The sequence below is a fragment of the Galeopterus variegatus genome, unplaced genomic scaffold (assembly GCF_000696425.1).
Source record: "Galeopterus variegatus unplaced genomic scaffold, G_variegatus-3.0.2 Scaffold1090, whole genome shotgun sequence".
Taxonomy (NCBI): Eukaryota; Metazoa; Chordata; class Mammalia; order Dermoptera; family Cynocephalidae; genus Galeopterus; species Galeopterus variegatus.
The window spans coordinates 299,931-324,237 of record NW_007727201.1 but is presented as its reverse complement, the minus strand read 5'-3'; the positions used below and the strand labels follow the sequence as shown (position 1 = coordinate 324,237).

The 24,307-nt window shown below is 38.2% G+C and overlaps 1 protein-coding gene across 1 annotated transcript in view; it reads right to left on the bottom strand.

The window, feature by feature from the left end:
- Positions 1 to 24,307, bottom strand: part of CORIN (corin, serine peptidase) — a 164,352-nt gene that overhangs the window by 66,058 nt on the left and 73,987 nt on the right. Inside the window, exons 4-9 of the mRNA XM_008574712.1 lie at positions 19,330 to 19,437; positions 17,034 to 17,144; positions 14,990 to 15,106; positions 11,589 to 11,696; positions 3,632 to 3,863; positions 373 to 518 (exon numbers count right to left, since the gene is read on the bottom strand). Of these exons, the coding sequence (XP_008572934.1) occupies positions 373 to 518; positions 3,632 to 3,863; positions 11,589 to 11,696; positions 14,990 to 15,106; positions 17,034 to 17,144; positions 19,330 to 19,437 (822 nt within the window). The remainder of the gene's footprint in view (positions 1 to 372; positions 519 to 3,631; positions 3,864 to 11,588; positions 11,697 to 14,989; positions 15,107 to 17,033; positions 17,145 to 19,329; positions 19,438 to 24,307) is intronic.

Sequence of the window (24,307 nt, the reverse complement as noted above, 5' to 3'; positions counted from 1 at the left end):
TGTACTTAAAGGACCCAAGGCTTGATGTTCAGCACTACCTTTAGGACCCCTAGTATAAAAGTAGCATTCATATATAATGGACTCTGTGAGTTAAGTATTGTTAAAATGATAAACATCTTGAATACGAAACTCATATCTGAGTTTATTTTTATTTTTAAATGATTATTTTAAAAAGGATGATGACATCTAACAGATGAGTGCCAAATTGTTCAATGTAATCGAGTTTGTAGATTCACTCACCTATGCAGCCTAATTGCAGCTAAGTAGAAAAACAACAAAACAAAATAAAAATAAACAAAAGAACAGAAAGATTTCAAAAGGTAGCTGACATGTTCATCCACGTTAGATACCCACTATAATTTAAAAATTAACCTTCCACATCTTTATCAGGCATTAGGCAGGTTTGATTGTCTGAATTTTCCTCTGGAAATTGATCACAATCTGTGTCTTCAGGCCACTGTAGACCCACGATCCCAAGCACAGACTCACAGTGTTCTTTGGAGTGCTCACACAGTATTCTAAAAAAGCAAGAAAGACAAAGTGTTAGAAGCAGAAATCTGAGATGTATATTAGGAATGTTCACAGAGTTTAACTTCTGTGTGCGTGTGTGTATGCAAGATGTATGTATACAAATATATAGATACGCACATATACATATAGGTATTCAGAAAACCCAAACAGGTAATATCTCTACAGAGAATACATTTCAGTAACATACATTCAGCAAAAGAGACATCATTGCAGAAAAAGAAATAGAGAAGTTTCTGAGACAGAGATTCCCTTCCCTGCTTTGCCTTTCTTATTCTCTCACCTGTTTTTGAGCAGACACATTCTCCAAGCTTTCGTTCCAAGCAGAGAAGGTGCCAACATCGCTTTGGAAAGTCTTCCACCAGGGTTATGGAGTATGTCCCCAGCGTCTGACCAGCCATGTGAGCCATCTCAAGTGCTGCCTGGCTTACTAAGGCATGGTCTCCCTTACTTCTGCTTCGACCAGTATTGTTGACAAGCATGGTATTTCTCCCAAATCCATCTGTCTTGAGCTCAAGTTGGTTAAAATGAAGTTTGTTGTTTTAAAGAAAAAAATATACTAAGCATTGCACTGAGTGCTTTCATGTGTTCTCATTTGCACCCAAAATATGTTTAATGTAAGATATCAGCATGTCTCAAAGAAGATTTTACTTCTCAAGGAAAAAAAAAACATGGTTTGCCTCAATATATTACTAAGACATTAGTTACATAATTAAAAAATAAATAAACAAAAAGTTCTTAGGCAAGTTTATTTTCTTTCAAATGTATTCTTCTCAAAAGATTCAAACTTTAAACTGTAAGTACTCTCAACCAGGTTCTCATTTTTTAGATAAAATGGGACAGACCTTCTAGAAAGGTCAGCTCCAGTCTTGATAGAAACTGGTAGGGAAAGGTTAGCAATCAAATGGGGAAGTTTCCAAGAAATCTCTGTCTAGGTTTAAGTCTGGATGAGGCAAAGCATGACTCGATGCTAGTTTAGTCTAGGAATTTGGGGCAAAGACAAAAGCATGGCACTCTCATATTAGGTGTGCAAAAAATGGGAAATTTGATAGTGTTCATAACTGTTGGACTAAATAATTTTGTTGCAAATTTATAACAAATTTATATCTCTCAATTGCTGCTTCTATTTTAAATTAACCATATGATACCTTATTTATATGGAAGACTATATATAATATGGTACAATTACAGTATAATGCCTGACTCTACCACTTCCTATTTTTTCTATAAAATGGAAATAGTGGTATACAGCACCACAACTCCAGGCACACTGTTCTTACTATATAATCTGTGTAGTGCTCAGCCATAGGCAGCAGCCCTGATGGTGTGCACCTCACTCAAAAGGTTACTTTAAGCTTAAGATGGCATAATGACTCTCAAGTATTTAGCACATTGTAAAGGCTCAATAATGTTAGATTTGTCAGACTCATAATTTAAAAATTAAATGTTAAGATTAATAAACAGACTTGGCAAAGGAAACTATGTATTACTTCATGGACCTATTAGAATATTATTCTTATCACAATATTAAAAATTTTTCTTATAAACTAATATCAAAATTTAAAATTCACATTGATAGCCACTGAAGATAAAGGATGGATGAGTAAACCTGAGAAATAGAATCAAAGCATTCAAAAGAAGTTCACCAAAATGTTGATTGAATAACATTTGAGAAAGTCTCATCTTAAGCATTTTAATATAAAACTTTAGCTGTGAAATAACAAATTGTATCTAGATGTAAATTTACATTTACATTTGTAGCAGGAATGCTGCAGTAGGAAAAAATTTATATACATATGACAAGAAAGTCAAATACAAGAATTAGTTAAATACTATTAAAAATAATTATTTGCTATCCTTGACCTTGCTTAGAAAAAGTGGAATAAAATTTAGAAATAACTTTTTAACATAAAATTGGTAGGTGTTTTATTAGAGATGTTTTAAGAGTCACTTAACAGAAATTTTCAGAACTATTTTTGCACAAGGTAACATTAAGTTATACTCTTTTTTCTATAATTTATTCAGTTCTCCAAGTCATTTTGAAATGTTATTGTTCCCTGTCCTGACTCGACAGATGCCCTTACTATTCCGTCCATTTGATATTCGGCATATAATTTACTGTTTTCCCTTCTGTCCACTGCACTGATATTATTGCTTTTTCATAAAGCTCTGACTTCTGATCCCAGCATATGGTTTCTGTCAATACCATGTTTAAGCAAGCACATCTGCACACTCATCCCTTGATGGAAAACAGCACTGAAGAGAGTAGCAACCCACTTATGTAACAGTCATCTTGTCTGTGTAAATTCTCTGACTACAACCCTAACACATGGCGTAGAAGAGGGACACAACTGCCACAAAGCAATTGTGTTGTCATCATAGCTATTGCTTATTCAGGGCTTGCAATCTATCAAAGTACTTAACATCTATGCACATTCACTGACTCGCACAACAACCCAACCAAACAACCATTACTATACTTATTTTACCAGGTAAAGGAACTGAGGCTGATCCTAAGGCTACCGAGCAGCTAGAGAATCACCAGAACTTTAACTCAGGCGTGGAACCCAGAGCCTACTCCTGACCCTAGGATATCACTCATCTCCAAAGTCCAGTCCAAGCCGCACTCTTGAAATACCATCCTGATTTCACTCAAACAAGCAGAAAAATGTCAGCCATGTCCATCCCTGTCCTACCTGTGAGGCTGCTGTTTTGTCTCCCTGTGTAATATCTCTGACTTTTGAGTGCTATCAGAATGCAGCATTTCAAGCCCTCAGCATTGCCAGAGAAAGAAGCAGATACGCCCCTTCTTTTGCTAACTATCATTTCTTTAAAAAAACACTTTTGATCCACCAAAGTAAAATAACACATGATTTTATTTGATTAAAGGACATGAACTACTGTCAAAGGCAGTTCATAGCTCCTCTGTTTGGTACTTGAGTAATGAATTCTTACTCAAATATTCATTTTACAATTCCTGCTTCTTTACTTTTTAAATATGTCATTAGCAATATTTACTTTGTCCAAATTCAACTAAGTCTTCATTCCCTTGGTACTTTCCCAGGGAAAATGAGGATGCCTGGGGGAGACCCCATCATATTACCTGCAAGGGGGGATACGCTGGCCTGTGTTCACATCACACTTTGGTACCAAAATGGTGCAAGCAAAGAACATGAGATACTTGTAGCAGTTGGTTTGAACAAGAGCAGGGAAGAGAGAGGACTCCCAGCTGATAGACGCTTCCTTTTGAGTCTCGTGGCCAAGGTAATTTGGATAATTTGTGTAGTTGTAGGGCAAGTTCATGCAGAGTTCCAGTGTAACTGGTTCACATTGACCTAACGAAAAAGCACACATATAAATGCATTTTTTTAAGTTTCACATGTAAAAACAATTTCTTTAAACTTTACAAACTTGAAATCTATTTTACTCTCTTTAGAGTAGCTAAGACTAGAATACATGCAAGTAGTATCTAACATTTTTCTGTGGATATCAAAAAGTAAATGTTGGTTAATGAAGTGCCACTGTAAACTAAGATTCAGTTCTGTGTATGTCGTTGCTAGCACAGTGTCCAACATGCAGGTTTTTGAAAGTCCTTTCTTTTTTTCCCTTGGTTCAACTTATCTGAAAATGACTCTCTTTCAACGTTCCTTTTATTCACTTCAATTCACCTTCTTCTGATTTATTCATTACATCTAAAATAATATAGCCCCATCATCTTCACAGCCATTTTTTAAAATCAATGAACTTGATTAAATACGCAGCTAGATAACTTCTGTCGATATGTTTTATCATTGATCTACAGATTTAAATACAAGGCTACAAAATTCCAGAGCAAGGGGAGGCTGAGATCTGTGAAATACTCCTTGCCACAGAGACAAAATGCAAACCCTTTAGTTTGGAATCCAAGGCTATTTTGTACTTCAGCCACAGCCCAACTCTCCAGCTTCACCGCCTGTGACTACCACAGTATCTCTGCTGCAATGAATTCTGTTCCTTTGTGGCACCCGATATTTTAAGGATTTATCTGTTTGCTCCTCTCTTACTCCCTTCTTTTCTTGATATACTTGTAAGCATCCCCTCAAATGGGGTCACAGTTCTAGCTGCAAGGTGCATCACCACCCCCTGCCTGAAAGGATCCTTCCCCAGCTCCCCCAAGCTAACTCCTCCTTGGCTGGAGAACTCAGCACAGATACGTCTACCAGGAAGCCTTCCTGGCCAACCACTCTCCCCACTCCTATTCCCAGAATGAGTCTCTTCTGAGTGCCATAGCATCTCAGGCATGTTCCTGTCATACACTCATTGCACTTTGCTGTGTTTTTTATTTACTTAGTTGCCGCCCCAGCATAATTCTGAGATTTTTGAGAAATGAGACATTATTTCTCAAAGTCTGCACCTAGCACAGTGCCAGAATGAAGAAAGGAAAAGAGGAAGAAAATATGTCAGGAATTATCCTAAGCACTGCAAATGTAAAAATAATTTTAAAAAATATATAGTCCCAGCCATTGAGGAACTCCATAGTATTGAAAGGAAAAAAGACACACGTGCTGGTAGCTGTATTATAAATGTAAGCAGGCTAGGATAGAGGTAATCATGTTTGTGCACCCCCCCATTCATGTGTTGAAACCCTAACCCCCAATATGATGGCATTAGAAGGTGGGGACTTTGGGAGATAATTAAGTTTAGATGAGGTCTAGATGAGGGTAGAGCCCCCATTATGGGATTAATGTCCTTATAAACAGAGGAAGAGACTAGAGCTCTCTCTCCACCATATGAGAATACAGCAAGAAGGTGGCCATCTGCAAGCCAAGAAGTGAGCCCTCACCAGAGACTGAATCTGCCAGGACTTTGACCTTGTACTTCCAGCCTCCAGAACTATGAGAAATAAATGTTTGTTGTTTAAGCCACCCAGTCGGTGGTATTTTGTTGTAACAGTCTGAATTTACTAAGACAGCAGTATTGAGCAAAATGCTAGGAGCCCAAAGGGGTAAGATGGAGCAAGAGCAACTCAGGAAGCCTTCCAAGGATAAATGGGATTTGGACAGGTTTGGGGGAACGCGGTAGAGAGGCTCCCTGTTCCTTCTGTTCACAGTCGTATTATATTCCCTGAAGGGAGAGAAGTAATCGAGCAAGTGTCTTGGTAAAATTGTCCCAGGCAGTCTAAAAACTCCATGCCTCATTGAGTGACTATTCAAATTTAACTTAATTATTTGACTAAGAATTGGTATGCATGCAAATAGATTAGCAATGAGGACTGGTGTGAAATATTAAAACAGCTCTGGGACTACTTAATTTAAAGAATCTGGGGGCTTCACAGACATTACGTTTATAAGGAGACTGACGCTAGCCATACTAAAAATCTTCTGGACAATTTAACATGACTGTCAGTTCCTTGGGGAGGATACAATACTGTAAAGGTGGCATAATCTTAAGGATGAGCACATGGCAGAGAGAAGATGAGGCAGAGGAGTATGGGGTTGGTTCTGTTTATTAATTGCTTTGATTTGTGGAGGAGGTGTGGAATGGATGAATTTTTTGTGTCCCCACCAAATGCATACGTTGAAATCTTAACCCCTGATGTGATAGTATTATGAGGTGGGGCCTTTGAGAGGTGATTAAGTCATGAGAGGGTGTCTCTCATGAATGGGATTAGTGTCCTCATAAAAAAGACCCCAGAAAGCTCTCTCACACCCTCTTTCTGCCATGTGAGGATACAGTGAGAAGTCAGCAGTCTGCAGCCCAGAAGAGGGCCCTCACCAGAACCCATCCATGCTGGAACTTCCAGCCTTCAGAACTGTGAGAAACGTTTGTTGGTTGTTTATAAACCACCCAGTCTATGGTAATTAGTTATAGTGCCCAAACTAAGACAATGGGTAACATTCAAATATTTGCTTTCAGATTACCAAAAAAAAAAAAAAAGACATGTTCCTCATAACAATAAAAACAACACAAAGATGAACGAAGAAACAGTTTATCAACTCCCCACTCCCCTTCCTCTCACCATCTCTCAAAGCCAACAGAGTGGTGTGAGTCCTTCCATGTCTTTCCTGTCCTCACATTTGTGCACATAAGTATTTACACACTCACACAGAGATGTGCTTTTATTTTGCTAAAGCAAAATCACTCTGTCCATATTAATCTTCAGCTTGCTGTTCCTTCTCTATCATGACCATCTTACTAGTCAGTAGACGCAGCTCTAACTCTATACTTTTTTCCTAGTTTCTTTAGTATACCTACAATTTTAAAAAAATAATTCATACAGATTTTTGCCATCTTTTTTTCCTGTACATGCCTTCCCTTTTTCTCTCCTTCTCTACCACACCATCAACGTTTAACTTTTTGTCAGCATGTTTCATTTAGAAGATTAATAAAACATAATACATGGATAATTTTTTCTCTCTCTGGATATATGGAGAATCTATCACTTTTGATTTGGGATAACATATAACTTTTAAGTGTTTCAGAGCCAAGGGAGATGAAAGGATTTAATAATGATCATATATTATTCTGGGGATCTTTATTGAAATGTGGTAAGGTTGATTGAATCTTGTGTTTTATTCCTTCATAAAGCATTCTTCACATATTGCTAAGGCAAGACAAACTCTCAAGATATCTGTCAACCGCAAATTCTATGATTTATGATACCAAAAAGCTTTTTTATCTTAAGCATTGAGCTCACTCATGATCCTGATTTACAATAGCCACTAGAGGGCGATCGCGTCACAAACGTGAGAATGTTCGCCACAAAACTGGTTTTCCAGTGCGAGTTTAACGCTGTGTCCTGATTATACATAAGATTTAATAGATATCTGCTGAGAATGAGAAAAAAATAATCCTAATAGAGTCTGAATGATATCCCACCTTCCAAAGTCTGAAACAAGATTTGTTAAATTCAACCTAAAGACAGGATTGCTAACTAAATGATGTTACGTCTTTGTCATGATGCAAAACTCTGAAGTCACTGGAAGTCATGTATTAACTGATGATCATTTACGTGAAAAGTGTGGCTTTCTATATTCAGTTGTATATATAATATTTAATAATTCATCTCTGCCTCAAACTCTAAGTCACTCTTTATTGCTACTATTTTAATAGTTTGATGAGCTATTATAAGGTGAACACCCTTGTAACTATCACCAAGGTCAACAAACTGAACTTTTCCAGACACCGCAGAAACCCCTCCACATACCCTGTCTTATAGCAACCTCCTCCTTACCCCTCAAAGTGATAATGAGTTTCATAGTTATCACTTCCTTGCTCCTAATAGTTTTATTAACTAAGTGTGCACCATTCCTTACATACTGAATTTTAGACTCACCCATTTTTCAACTTGCCTTTTAAGTCTTTTATAATCTCTGGGTTCCCCTCTTTCCGATTTTTTATTTTTTATTGTTTTTTTTTTTATAATTTAACTATTGCAGAGTCCAGGGATTTGACCTGTGGAGTGTACTACAGTTTGGATTTTGCTGATTGCACATGCCTGGTGAGGTTAAACATGTTCCCCCATCCTCTTTATCTCTTGAACATTGGCAGCTGAATCCAGAGGATTGACTAGGCTTCATTTCTTTGGCAAGACTGCAGTGGCTGTGGTGTTCTTTCATCAGAAGCCACATCATGTCTGATTTCCCTCTTCTTGCAATGTCAGCAGCGGTAGATGCTCTGAGCCTGACCCATGAATTCACTGTTATCAAATAGTAATATTCTAATTCAATCATTTATTTTTCACTTATTAGTTGGGAAATACTTTTATAAAGAGATCACTCTTCTCTCTTTTTTTTGCTCCCAAGGACTGACCTCCTTGGCCATTATGGTGTTTGGCTTTTTTTTACCACACCCCTATACTATTTGTTCCTTCCACCTGGAGCTTGCAAAGAGATGGAAGGAAATTAACACGCCAGAGGAATATACTCAAAGAGCAAAGCTGTTCATTTCTTCCTTGGTGTTGAATAACAGCCTTACAATGTGGAAGGGGAAAAAATGCATGAGTAAAAATGTACAGATAAAGGTAAACAAAGGTGAATAGAACTCTGTGGGAAACTTGAGAAAGCCTGGGGCATGACAGCCATACCTGGCTTCACTGCCATAGTGAACATGGGCTTAGGAGGTGAGGGAGAAATCCCAGACGTTGCTTTTTGGGCCAGCCCCCCCCCCTCCCCACCAGCTGTCTGGATTGCCCGCTACAAGTGGGAAATGATGGATAAGTCCCTCTACACCAGAGTGAAAGGAGATAGCATTCCTGCTCCTACCCCCTAAGGCAAGGATATGTCTATATTTTGCCTCTCAGCAGGGCACAAAGATGTTAGATGCTAGACTGTGACTGGATGCAGTAATGCAGGCTGCTAAAAGCTGTTCCTTGACAACTGTGATACTTCAAGCCTATCAGCACACTTTCTTATCAGAGATGTGGTTTTCAGGCTTTGAGAAAAAATTGTAGGCGCTTAGCAGAATCTAAGCTAAGCCATGGGCCTTCTCTATTAAAAAATGCACGTAGGAATAGGAAAACTTTTCACGTCCAATTTCAGAGGAGTCATATACTCCTGCAGCCTAGTCACAAACATGCCACTAGAGCAGTCACTCTCAATCTTGGTACACGCTGGAGTCACCTGGGGAATTTTTCAAATACTGATGACTAGGTCCCACCCAGTTTATCTTCAGAGACCATTAGAAAGTTGTATAACATTGTATGGGACGGCAAGAACCAGTGTCTTCAAAGACCAGAATCCGAGCAACTCCAGTGAAAGGCTGGCTCCACCAAACAGAATGTCCACATTCTCCAAACTCACATTCTCCGTTGGCATCAATCCACAGAAAAAGAGTGCTGTTTAGTTGTGCCCCAGAGGCTAAGTAATAACAGTTTCTGACAGTGGTAAAAATCTTCAAATAATTAATCACATTTTCAAGTACATGAAAGGTTTTCTGAGACAAGATGCTATTTGTCCACCTTTACAAAGAACCAAGCACGCATATACCTGAAGCTCTCTAAATGATCAGGTATAGCATCTTGACTCTCAACCAGAAGTTAGGCACACACACTGTTTTTAATGACGCAGAAGGAATGAAGGACCAATGCTTCACCCAGTGTCTGGCACTCAGAAGCAGGTCCATTCAAATGTTCACTGCGTACATATAGAGAGAACCTGGCAAGTACATACGTAGCAAGTGAGGAAGCTGGTGAGACAGTGAGAAGCCAGGGAAACTGAGTGTATTTGAAGTACATAAAGAAAAACCATTGCAGTATGCATGAGTGGGAAGACAGCAGTATGTTCCTCCACATTGAAAACTCATCTCCAGGAAGCTAGGGTCAGTTCTCCCTTCTTCACCATCAAAGAGCCTAAGTTCCATGTCAAACAACCCCCAAAACTTTAATAATAAACACATGTTTTTGAGATGACACTATCACTGTTCAAAATTACTCATCCCAAGGTGAAAGCAAAGAAATGATCCTGAAAATGTTCCAGGGCAGATTGGGACATAAGCAAAATGAAACAATGGAAACAATGGACTCAGAATATGAATATGTGTGTGTGTATGTATGCATATAGAAACTTATAATATATTGTATATAAAGTATATTTATAACATATTTACTTATTATATAATATATTATTATAGCTATATATATGAGTACCATTATATATATATATATAGTTTTTTTTAAAATCATTTTATAGGGAATCAAGTGGCAATTTGTAACTTCTTAGTGGCCAAACAAATAGCTACTGATCTCTCATATGGGAAATGAAGTATCTACTGTTCTCACATATGGGAAACTGTCTTCTCATATGGGAAACGGAGGAAGGCCAGGCATCGTGCTTTCAGCCAAGCAGTTATTAAGTACCCATGAAAACAAAAGTCCTGGCAGTCTGGGTTTTTCATTGGCTGCCTCCCTGAATCCCTTCCTGGCTCACACTCTTCACCCCTTGAGACTCCCTAACAGTTACAGGGGCACCCTACAAGCTCTACCCTGACCCAGAAAAGTCACCAGGTAAAACTAGGACCCAAAAACTGCAGCAAATCTAAGGGCCTGTCAGTCTCCCAGCTTCCAGCAGCCTCCTACTGAGAGGATGTGAGTTAAGAATAATACCCTCTTGCCAACTAACAGCTGACTGACCTGCTTCCAAATTTCTAGCCCCAAGCTGAAGGTGAGGCAAAAAAATTAGTTATCAAAAGTGAAATTGGGCCAGCCCGGTGGCGCACTGGAGAGTGCGCCGCTTGGGAGCACGGTGGCGCTCCCGCCGAGGGTTCAGATCCCATGTGGAGACCGGTTCCCGCTCACTGGCTGAGCGCGGTGCGGGCGCAACACTGAGGGTTGCGATCCCACTACCGGTCAGTAAAAAAAGACAAAAAAAGGAAAAAAAAAAAAAGTGAAATCAATGAGTATTATATGAAAGCAGAGCCCAGTAGTAAGAAGTCATGACTAGAAATCCGTCACTGGAGATTTTCTGATTGATTTTAAATTTCCCGTGGTCGTCTATACATGCTCTTCCATCTTACCCCAAATAATTCCTCCTCCTGAATGCCACTTTAGAGACAGCTACCTGCTTACAACACTTGGAGCTGTTACCTTGTCACTGAAACAAGTTAACATAATCATTCCAAAACCATTATAGGTCACTAAAGTTCCTGAAAAGATGAGAATAAATTTTATTAAAAGAACAGACCGCCAAAGTTTTATGTGGCTATTTCAACATATTTGCTTCTTGGATAAAGTTTCCATTTTCGAAGCTGTGCTTTAAAAAGGAAGAAAGATAGCATCTGACTGCAGATGGAGCCAAGAAAATAATATATAGGAGTTGATGTCAAGTTGAAAGTGATGGTAATGATATTAAACAATGTGGATTTATAGCCCACTCACAATGACACATTTGTTTCTGATATAAGTTAATTAGGACCATTATGTTTCTTTGTGCTACCACATGTAAACTTTAGAAAAGAAATGGAAAATATGTGGATATACTTTTTTGGAGGGATTCCAAACTTCAGTATTTTAATGTCAATGTAGAAGAAAAATGCCAAATGTGCATCCTGACATGGTTATTGCATTCGTCAGCTATTGTACTTACTACAGTTATTCAGACTGTTGCTAGGGTCACACAGAGAGCTACCACCACATGATTCGAGGCAGGAATTGTAGAGGCATCTTTGGTTACCTTCGTGACATGGAGTCTGACCTGTGGAAGGGGAAAAGGGCACATTAACTCTCATCATCTGTAAATTCCCTACACTAGGACCTAAAGGGTCAAGAATGTCTGGTGGAGCTGAGGAATGACACAACATTAATTTCCTTCCAATTTCTCTAAAAATATTGAACACACATTGAATTAGTACCTTCTGGATTAATTTTCCTGGCAACTAAATACAATTCATTTATTCTAAAAACAATCTGTAGGAAGGAAGAAATCAGAGACAACCTACACTAAAAAACAGGTGGCTGTTGCTTTCAATGGAAATGCCTACACTTGATTATAAAATAAAACTCAAGTGACTTGAGGGAGAGAGCAATATAAAGATCTTGAATTTGTAAATACTAAATGACATTATTTTAAAAACTCAATCACTCCCTACTCTATTCTTCCCTCTAAGAAAATGCTTTCCCTAATAATAAATAGGGTATCAACACCAATACAATAGGGCTACTTTATCACAATACAAGTCACATGCAGCTGTTACCCATGTTCTCAGTATATTCTTGGAAAGTATCATCAGACTAGCTGTGATGACCTGAGAACCGGGTTTCTTGTTTCCAAATGAAAGATAGCAGTAACATTAGCCTTTGCCCTAATGGCTTTTCCTTAAGGTATGTAGAAAGGAAACTGGTTTTCCCATTGATTTCCTGATCATTTGTAGATTAAATGGATAAGATAATAAATTCCTGCCCATTTTCCATCTCTCCCCCATTATGGTTAATTACTTTCAGATATGTCATCTGGAATCTAGAAAATCTTGCAAGGCACTTTTAAGAATAAATAATATTATGCGTGTATATATAATCCTTGCCTATAATTCTAAGACAATATTTATTATACCAGAATCTTTCTCCTTTGCAGTACCATTAATGTGCAACTTAATACGATAGATAGCCTTGCAGAAAAGAGATGTCACTGTTTTTCTATTTTATTTTATTTTATTTTTAATGTAAGCAGAGTCAAACTTTTTTCTTAAGGCAAACCTAAACAATTTCCGTGAGTTAGGCTCTTCGGGAAATTTTACTACGACATCATGCACTCATTATTTCAGCAAATATTAAGTTCCTGCTATGTGACAAGTCTATGTGACAGGCTAGGCACTGGGCATGAAAAGGTAAATGGGCATGAAGCTCTCTGTGATATAGCTTGTACTCTGATAAGGATATCTCCATGAATGAAACCTTATGATGCTGTGTGATCACTGCTTTACAAAAGATACACATAGAGAGCAACAGAAGCAGATTAGGTCATAAAGGGAAACTTCTCAAAGGAGTTTTCCAGACAGAGGGGTAAGTTATGGTAAGAGGATGGGTCTCCCAAGCAGAACAGCAGCACACGCACAGGCCTGGAGGAGGAAAGTGCACAGGTCAAAGTCACTGGAGCTTCAACCACTGAGAAGGAGGGTAAGGGAGACCAGACAGGTGTGCAGAGACAGAGCCTGAAGGGTTTAAAGACCTAAATCTTCGACAGTGTCCAAAGCCTTGGGAGAAATGGGTCCTGCTCCCTCCCTAGCCCTGTCTAGCAGAGCAAGCCTGTAATCTTAATGACAATTATGATGCTGCACCCTGTTCCCCTTCATTCTCAGCTCTGTAATCACAATGGCCTTTTCTCAGGACCCTACTGCTCAGAAGATGCCTTGTTCTTTCCCACCTTGGGACTGCTGGTCAAGCAGTGCCCTGTGTCTGAGACGCTTTGTCAAGCCCCCTTCTTCTTTGTGAACTCCACTAATTTTTACCATCTGAGCTCCAATCTCTCTTCCTTGGGGGAGCTTTGTCTGAGGCCCTGTACCGGGACATGCACACCACAGATGGCATCACAGCACCCTGTACTTCCCTGTGTAGCCTGCGTTACTCGTGGTTAGACACTGACTTGCACAATTATTGGTAGCAAGCTGGTCTCCCCCAGCAGCCTGCAAGCTCCATCAGCTGTTTTGCTTGCCACTGAATCCCCAGGGGATGAACACATATTAGCACCGCAATATACATTTTTAGTTGAATTCATTAGAATAATTACTATAAAGATAATAAAATTTTACTTTGTTATTCATTTTATCATATGACTTTTTTACATCTCACACATGGAAGAAAATAATCTACAAATCTGGCCCTTACACAGTGAAGAACCCCAAATTATTTCAGAGTTGAATTATATAGAAAGAAAGAACAATCTGATCCAAAGGGAGGGGCTTTGGTTGATAATGCCCACAATAACTTGTGCCTGGTAAAGGATTTCCTTCTGAACTTTAAAATGAGTAAAACAAAGCACTCTTTCTATATTATTTTTATGTAATAAAGTCTGTGCTTTTAAAGCTCTCCCTTTAGGTCTTGGATGGTTTCTCATTAAAGTTATTCTAATGATCAAGTATTCATTATGACAAAACTAATTTATCTACAGGTGACCATTAGCTGATTATGGATATACAGAGCCCAAGAAATGCCTTAACATAATTCGTGTGTAATAATAGCTAACATTTATTGAGTACTCAGCATGTGCCACCGCTGTGGAGTAGTTAGCATCATTCTGAGTTTACAGGCACAGAAACCGAGACATAGAGGAGTTAAGTAACTTGCCTAAAGTCAACCAGACAGTAAGTAGCAGATGCGGGGCTTGAACTCAGGCAGCAGGGCTGCAACAACCACATTTTTAACAATGAGGTTATGCCTCTATCATACGAACAAATGTAGTGGTTTTTCAGTCTAGGGATATTCTTACTAGCTCCATACCAAGAAGCTTCTACACAAACAGAGGCTTAAAACAATCAGTGTGAAACTTTTCTGATAGAAATAGTCACACTTAAAAAACCGATTTGATTCACTTTTTCTTTTTGAGTCTCACACACAAATATCAGATTCCTTTTAAAGTGTATTTAAGTGTATTGCTTGGTAATGTGAGGCTTTAAACTGCTTCTCTGAATGTGGTTATTTTAGGAAGTTGTTACATTTAATTTCAGAAGACAATTCCTCTTAATCTAATTTCATTTCATTGGACACTATGCTCTAAAATTTCTCTTTATCATGGCTTTCCCCATAAAACAGTTCACTGAATGCAACCATGCTGTTTAGGTGTTTCACTTCTACCCTCTACCCTTAGGAAACGTTTTTCAGCACAAGTTGCTTGAGTAGTATAATTATCACGGGAAAGGGTTTCCTGGCTAGCGATTTGGAATTATTTATTTGAAAATTCTATTTAAGCATTAGGTCACTTTGAACACTTTGCTTTGTTCCCAAGGAAAAGTCCCCCAATAAAGGAAAGTTGCAGGGGCGGTGCAACCCACTCACTGTCACTGCAGTGGTCCTCATCACTCCCATCTTCACAGTCCTCGTCGCCATCACACTGGAAAGTACTGGGGATACACTGTCCATTTCTGCATTCCACCAGACCCTGGCTGTGACAGGCTAGGAAAGGCAGAATAATATTCACTTTTTTTTTATTAATTCTTCTTTCTGTCTGCAGGTCATATAAATGATTCCCACTTATGGGCCATTACCACGAAATGCATACACAAATGGATGTTTCATTTTTTTTTAATTCCAAGCATTTAGAGAATGGAAAATTTTCTTTCTAGAATTTTTCCTGCCTTATTAAATGGCACTTATGAAATGTTAACTTTTTCTCGGGAACTGCATGATTGTTTTTAATGATGGTAGTAGTGATACTATTAATAGTAAAAACTACAATTTATATACAACTGCTTGTATGGTAAGAGCTGTGCTAGGTGCATATGCACATGATCTCAAATCCTCATAAAAAATATCTTACAAAATAAATATTGTCATTCTCATTTCACAGATGAGAAAACAGAAGTTTAGAGAGTTTATTGCCTATCTCAAAGTCCCATGGCTGTCGAGAGGTAGGGCCACAATGTGATGCAAGCTTTTCTGACTTCAGCCCAAATATTTCATTCTACATCTTCCTGACCTAATGAGCCAATGGAAAAAATATGTGAAAGAACTCACATAGTACCTAACACACAATAAACACTTTGTTTCAAAACTTGTTAATGACATCTGATATTTAAAAGTTATGCTCTAGTAGCCATTAAGCTTCCTATAGGGTTAGAGCATGGTGTTGATAACACCAAAATCCAAGGTTCAACCCTGTACTGGCCAGCGGCCAAAACAAACAAAAAAAGTTTCCTATACGTTTCCTAAATTCCATACCTTTTGTCTTTTAGAACATCAGAAGCCCATGTATCATGTGAACCAGCCTTCACGGAGTTACTACCTAATATTAAAGCCTACTGTTCTTGAATTAAGGCTCAACACCAGAAAAGTTATACTTGAGTGTCATGTTCCAAGTTCCAGTGAGAATAGTCCACCCTGTCCCACTGTGTCCACTAAGCAAGGATGATTCAGATGATATTCCACGTTAAACCCAATTCGGGGAAGGGGAAAGCTAGACACTGTACTTGTGAAACTGTTTATATAACTTTTCTCACGTCAGAATAAAAACTGTACAATCCACATTTCTATTTTTGCCTCAAATTATGAGCCCATTAAATATTCAATCTCATATACATCAACTTTTTCTACATTTTTTAGACAAACAATGAAATAAAAAGTTTAATAAATTCAAAAAGATGAAATAAAAAGTTTAAGTAGTTCAAACACACGTAAAATACATCACATGAACTCTTTCAGGTCAATCGTACTCTCTTTTAACATCTAACTTCTATTCACTCATTCTTATTATTGCCTACTGGGTATATTGTATTTTCTATGGGGCAAAAAAGGGTTAATAGTCATACTTGTTATTTATTAGTTCAGTTCAGTAACAGCTACCTGAAGATTTCCATTCACCCAGAAACACAACAGGCTACAAAATTATTATTATCACACACTGTCCATGTAACTGTGTGAACATGAAAGGCTCTCATCTCTCTGGAAATTCTCTCCATGTTCTTCCTCAAATGGCCCCTGAGAACAGGTTTGGAGGCTCCTACAGGGAAGCTTAGTTTAGCTACTCATCCATCATCTGGGGAGAAAGGTCCCCCGGTCTCCGGGAAGAGCATCACCTTTGACAAAGCCACAGAAGCATAAAGGAGACACATGGAACAATAGTAATGAGAGAGAACAAACACCTGCTTGGCCAGATCAACCAAATGAAGCCTGGAGCTGGGGGGAGAGAAGTGTGGAAGTCAGATGCACCGCATTGTTATTGTCATCACACCACTCAAAATGATGATCATTATCTTCTTTATAGGCTAGAACCAAAGTGTAAGAATCTTTCCCCTCGGATGCTGTTTAGACAGTGAAACTTGAGAACAGTCTAAACAAGCCGAAATGGAAATATCAACAAAATAAGAATGCTCAGGGCACTCACAGCAATTGACCTCGTCGGACTTGTCCACACAGTCATGGTCACCATCACACACCCACTCCATTGTGATGCAGCGCCCATCACCACAGCGATGCTCCGTTGTGGGATGGCAATCTGGAGAGATGAAAATTCATGAGGATGTAGAAAACCAGCAGGACAAGCACTCAGAATCCTGTGGCTCACAGTTCCCGTTGAGGAGCATCCACTCCAGTTGTTCCAATATCTTCAATAACGTTTCTATGGTGGGTCTGGCACAATTAAAACACCATGTTCCACCAAGCTTGTGCCCCACTGACCACTCTGTCACTGTGGGATAGGACATATCTATTTTTCATTTGAATAACAGTGCAGCCCCACTGTCACAGGACCCTTAGTTGTTCTTATGGTGCTTGTCTTTAGGCTTTGTTTTCTTTCCTTACAAAAAAATTGTGATTTCTACACTGATAAACAGAACTGTGTTTTGTGTTTCACAATGTAGATAGCTGAGTTGACGTATATGTGACAGCTGTCTCGTGTTTCTAAGATTTGTAACTCGCCTCTCTCTGGTAAATTGGGAAGGTAAGAATCTCCTTATGTCATCTCTCCTGATACTAAGCCTAAGTTTTCATTGAACTATCTTAATATACAACCCACATTGAAAGAACTGCTGGGTAGGAAATACAAACAACTTATATTATTTTCACAATTCTTCTCGGCCTGGATCTAAACTTTCTCCCACTCCATACATTCCTGGGGCAGGGGGGAAGAACTAAGTGATAAGTTTCCTCTCATAGAGGGCAGAATCCATAGGATATTTTGCCATGAGAGGTGGTATAACCTAAACATAAGTCCTTTAAAAGATGTGGATTCATGAATAACAATTTCAATAAGGAGAATCATGGGTTTCCATTAACAGTGCCACTGTCACAGACAGACTCATAAAGGGACATGAATCTTAAAGGGCATTTTGGAGCAATAAAGCAAAGAACATGGAAGACATATACAGAGAAAATAAGAAAAGCACAGGGGGTGGGAAGCTTGGGCAGGAACCAGAAGAGCCACCCATACTCAGCCCACTAAAGATCAGGAGCCATGCAGAGACTGGTCTAGGGGAAAGTTGTTACTATTACCATCAGATGAGGACAATAGCCATCCTGAGAACACAAGCTTCACGATACCCTACTATCTTCAGAGCCACTATGCTGAATGGCAACAGCATTCTTTTTCACACATTAACTATACCCTGGCCCCCTCCAGTAACTTATCCACCTGCCAAGCTCGACTCACTCCTCCTGCATTTTCCCAGTTACCTCGTTGGCAAAAGGAAAGGTTGCATTAGATGATCTCTAAGGCCTTTTGCTACCATAAATTCTATGATGTATATAATTACAATTCCTTCTCATCTTTTGTCTCAAGACTAGTCATTCAGAAGATAACCCACGTCTATCTAGTCACCTGTGGGATGGTTTGTACATATACATATTTTTAAATATTTTTATGGATGCCCTGAAACTAGAAACTGCTAAGTTTTTTAGTATGGGGTTGTTTCTGATATTCACCACTCCCAAACGTTCTCTGATCATACCCCGGATCCTTTCCCAACGTTGCTTTCGATATTCTCTAATGCTCAGCACTGTCTCATGTCATTTTCCCAGTGTCCATCCTCATCCCAGCTTGCCCTTTTGTTCATGTTGCAAAATTCCTATGTCATTCAATAATATACAACCTAAAAATGTTAAAGCTAATCACGAAGCCAAAAAGGTAAATAAACAGGTTTTAACTCACGAAATGGCATTCAGAATTGAACATGGCTCTTTGAAAGGTAGGTTCATTCTTTAAAGTTAAGAAAAGCAGTATTTGTACATAAAACAAATGTGTCATCTTAACCCTAGGTATAGCTATGACACAAGCAGTCCCTGTAGTGCTTGGCAATCAAATAAAGGAGGGGTCTTTGGTTACACATAAGATGGAGGCAGGCACACACAATATATCTGCCTGAGAAGATTCGCTCAAGAGCTCAAAATCTAAACGTAAGCCCTGGCTCTAATCATAGGAGAAACAGAGCACTTTCAAGGAGAAAAAAATATTAACACATTAACAACCTTTACCTGTCTTTCCATCCCACTTCTTTAACATTTCCTTAGTATATGTAAGAAGTATTACATTTACATATAAAATATGACTGAGACCAGTGATTGAAAAAAACCTTTTAAAAAATAAACTGACAATCTCATAATTTAGCCTCCTACTCACATTAAGTCCTTAGCTATAAATTTTCGTGATTTTAAATTAAAACTCTTAGGGAAACAATGCTACTTACCGCAGTTTTGCTCATCACTCAGATCCCCACAGTCGTCATATCCATCACACACAAGGCTGTAATTAAGGCACTTTCCTGTGTGACAGTGAAACAGATTCTCACTGCAGTCTGCAAATAAGAGAAGCCACCAATGTGTCATCAGAGCAGTACAGGTTGTTATAGTAGTACTTTACTTGACAAAAGCTTATCGCGGGAGAGAATCTGTAATGGTAACCTGGTTCACACCTACTGAATTACAGGTGAGGAGACTATGGCACAGAGAGATCCAGTGACTTGTTCCATGGCATTTATGTTACTGCAGAACCAGGACTAGGACACTTGGATCCCAAGCCAAGTGTTTTTATCACTTTCTGAAAGGTTTTATCTGACTTCCACTTTCACTCATTTGTAACTGGGTCATGTTTTTTTTTCCAGTATGTGGCTTATCTTTTCATTTTCTTAATGATATTTTTGAATCACAAATATTTTTAACTTTATTGAAGTTTATTATTATTTTTTTATTCCTTGTGCTTTTGGTGTCACATTTAAGAATTCTTTGCCTAATCCAAAGTCACAAAGATTTTTTTCCCATGTTTTCTTCTAGAAGCTTCATAATTTTCACTCTTATGTTCCATTTTGAGTTTATTTTTGTGTATGATTTGAGGTGAAGGTCAGCGATCATTTTTTGCACATTTGATATCTAATCATCCCAATAAAGACTTGAATAGACTTGAAATAGAAAGACCTTGAGAAAGATATATAATGACTAATAAGCACAGTAAGGAAAGGCAAATTAAAACCACAATATGATACTTCTACACATCCCCTAAAATGGCCATAATAAAAAAGACAGATAATACCAAATATTGGCAAAGATTTTCAGAAATTGAAACTTTCATGCATTGCTGGTAGAACTGTAAAATTATAATGCTGCATTGGAAAACAGGCTGGCAGTTTCTTATGAAGTTAACTATAAACTTACCATACAATTAATTCATAAATTCCACTCTAACGAATCTACCCAAGAGAAATTAAACATGTATTCACACAGAGATTTGTATATAAATGTTTATGGCAGCGTTATTAATGATAGCCCAAAACTGGAAAAAATCCAAACACTCACAAGTGGTGAATGAACAAACACAATGCAGTGTGCCCATACCATGGGATACTATCCAGTGACTAAAAAGATTAAATTATCACGACATGTGTACTCTCGGCAGTACTGATGAACCTCAAAATGTTGTGCTAAGTGAAAGAAACAGGATACAAAGACTATGTATTACATGATCCAGCTATGAAATTCTCAGAAACAGAAAATTTATAGAGACAGAAATCAGAGTAGTGGTTACTGGTGGCTAGAGGGGTGGGAGTGGGGACTGACTGCAAATGGGTAGGAGAGAAATTTGGGGGAAGATGAAAGAATTCTAGAACTTGATTGTGGTGAGGGTTGCACAACTCTATAAATTTGCCAAAAAAATCAATAGGTGAAATTTATGCTTTGCAAATTATACCTCAAAAAAGCTGTAAAAAACATTTAAAATTAATGTATGTAAAAATCCCTGCATTTAATAGAAACTAGATTTCTGGGATGTATAACAAGAACAAAGGAAAGAGGTGAGAAATGAAGACTACTTGGCTGATGAGGACCAGGAATCAAGTTGTCAATAGTCCAGTCTCCTGAATTGCGCCTGATTGTTTTTTCTCAAGCAAAAGCCTGTATCTCTTACAATTGGTGGTGGACATCTCTTTACTCCAAACATCCCAAAGTGGATGACAATTCATTATCAAAAGCCCTTAGCATTGATCGGTTAAACTGTTAGCCACATCAAAATATTACACTTATATATACATGAATCATAAATGTCTATTTTAAAAAGGGACTCATCTAAAAAGAACCTTCTTTTGTTTGTTTGTTGTTTTTTTATTTTATTTTATTTTTTAATTTATTTTTTGAATTGAAACATAATTAATTATACATATTTATAGGGTACAAAGTTGACTATCAGTATTTATGTACAGTATGTGATGACCAAATCAATATTATCAGCATGTTCATCCTTACAAATTGTAATTATTCTTACAATTACCCTCTAACCCCCCTCCTCCTACTCCTTTCCCGCCTGTAGAAACTATAAGTCTGTTCTACCCTTCTGAAATTTCAACGTTTCATTGTGGTCTTTCTTTCTTTTGTTCCTTCTTTCTTTCCTCCCACTTATGAGTGAGGACATGCAGTATTTCTCCTTCTGTGCCTGGCTTAATTCACTTAACATGATTTCTCCAAGCTCATCCATGTTGCTGCAAATGGCAGAATTTCATTCTTTTTTACAGCTAAGTAGTGTTCCACTGTATATATATATACATACTACACTTTCCTTACCCAGTCATCCATCAATGGACACTTAGGTTGGTTCCACATCTTGGCTAACATAAATCAAGCTGTGATGAACATGGGAGTGCGGGTAATCCTTTGACATGATGGTCTCCATTCCTTTGGATATATATTAAAAACCTTTAGAATCACATCATTTTAGGAGTGGAGTGGGCCATAGAAATGTTCAGCATCTTCATTAAGAAGACGTGTATGTGTACACACACAAATACACATGCATGTGTACACATCTGTTCACACTTACACAAAACTTTGTAAGTACTTTATATTTTTACATCCCCCAGACTGAATAATTTTCAAACAAGGTCAGCCATGGTAAGTGAAAATATAACAAGGAAGAAGAAGTCTTAATTATCACCTTGACAGTACATTTCCTCCCTTCAGCAGAGAGTGCTATTTCCCCATGCTGCACCCACTGCTGAATGGGATACCCTAAAACATGATAACTGAGTCAAGCAAGGTTATGGCATTGCTTCTCCTGTCCACTGGTAGATTTGGGGAATTTGTACATCGAAATCTTTACATTTCCTTGTGAAATTTTAAAACGTCTTCTTGATTTTAGTTTTCTTTTAAGCAAAATTACTCTTGTGGGAAGTTTTGAACCAGTATGTTAGAATCAGCAATACCAAGGAAATTAGGTTTCTCAACTTGACTTTCAGTGCAAAACTAAATGCATTCCCCCAGAGGAGGGGGACGGGTTTTGGCAGATTTTAAGCCCTATGAGTTAATTTCTTTTTTAAGCAGTACACTTCACTTTTTTGATGGTAGTCCTACTGGAAAATCAAATACTCCTTTCAGAATCTGATTAACCTGAGAACACACCAAAAATTTCCACAGGTTTATGCGTCCACCGTGAGGCACATTCTGGACCCCTGGTAATTCATACTAAAACACCTCATTGGAGTTATTTTTAAAATTGATGTTGGCATTTATTAAATTCTTTCATAAATAGAGAGGACTCGGGCATCTTTTTAAAATACTCATTATTCATACAGGTGCAGATTTAGAAAAATTTAAAGCCACTGTCATGATTTGCTTGGTTAGAAGCCATTTTCGGAAGTTAGATACAAAATAAGGTGCATTTGGAAAATAACGTGTTACTTCTCTAAGGCCTGTATGATTAGTAAACACACAAAACTAGAGGCACTGCACAGCCAGAAATACACACAAATAGCAAAGTTCACAGTGGCTCCTTTTATTGGAATAAATGTTTATTTGAACTGAAAAGAGATGGTGTCAGCGCAATTTGGTCCAACAAATCAAAATGTTCAAAAGCTACTTGTTGTGATTTTCTTTCTCAATACAAGCATAATTTTGCATGACCTAAGGTAGATGTTTTTCTGTACACAGCTCATTTTTCTTAAGAGCTTGATACAAAATGTTTCTTCTGAGGTTCTTGCATGTTAATATTTATTTCAGTTTGACATCCCATATACATGCTATTAACTTTTGTCCCTCAAAATTATCATTAAATTAAAGCAGCAAACTAAGAAACAGAAAGCCTTTTTATCAAAGGCTTCATTCAATTTGTTCAATTTGTACCACGACTCTATAAACACAAATATGTTGCCTCAACTAAAGATGCAAGTACAGATGCTCAATTTCCACCCATAGAATGTTCAAGATGGAAAGGTCCAAAGGTCATTTCATCCAACCCTCTCATTTTGAGATGACCAGAGAGGTTAAATGGTTTGCCCACCATTGCCCAGCTCATTAACAGCAGAGTCACGAGAAGAAGCTGGGCTTCTTAACTCCCTGGCTTCTTTCTACTACTGACTTCTACCTCGAGAGGAGGATTTCTCAACTGCTGTACTACTGACATTTTGGACTGAGTAACTCCTTTTTGTGGGGGGCGGGCCAGTGGTTGGGGGGAACTGCCCTGTGTAATGCAGGATGTTTAGCAGCATCCCTGGCCTCTCCCCACTAGATGCCACTAGTACTTCTCCCCATCCCTACAGCTGTGACAGTCAAAAATGTCTCCATACATTGTAAAATATCATCTAAAGAGTTGAAAACCACTGCCCTAGAACATACAAACATCACCTGAGACCAAGGCCTAGTTTCAATGTTATCTGTTTCATCAGCTCTCTCCACACAACCCAGCTCCAAGGGATTATTTTGATGGAAATCTTTCTATAATTTACCTTGCACCCCTGTCTTAGTAAAAAGATCGTGGTAAATACACTCATTTTTGATAACTCGGAAACATCATTTGATATCAATTTTTATTTTGCACTGTTTAGGTTGCCTCCTTTCTAAAATAGCTTCATGTGGTACTATTTTTAAAATTGTTGTGCATATTTTACTGTTTCTGTCTGCCCTACCACATATCACCCAGTCTTTATCAGCTGTCCCCTTGATTTTCAGTGGTCATCCTCTGCACCCTAGAAATGAGAGGTGCTGGGTGAGGGAAGGGGTAAGATAAAAACAGTTAACAATGACAACATCACAACCATAAATCCTAATGTTCTTTGAGTTATTGCATGCCAGACATTAGTCTATGCTTTAAATCCAATGTTTCATTTTTCTGAACAATTCTAGAAATAGTTACTACTATTATTTTCATTTTACTGATGAAGAAACTGAGGCATAGGGATGTTGATAACT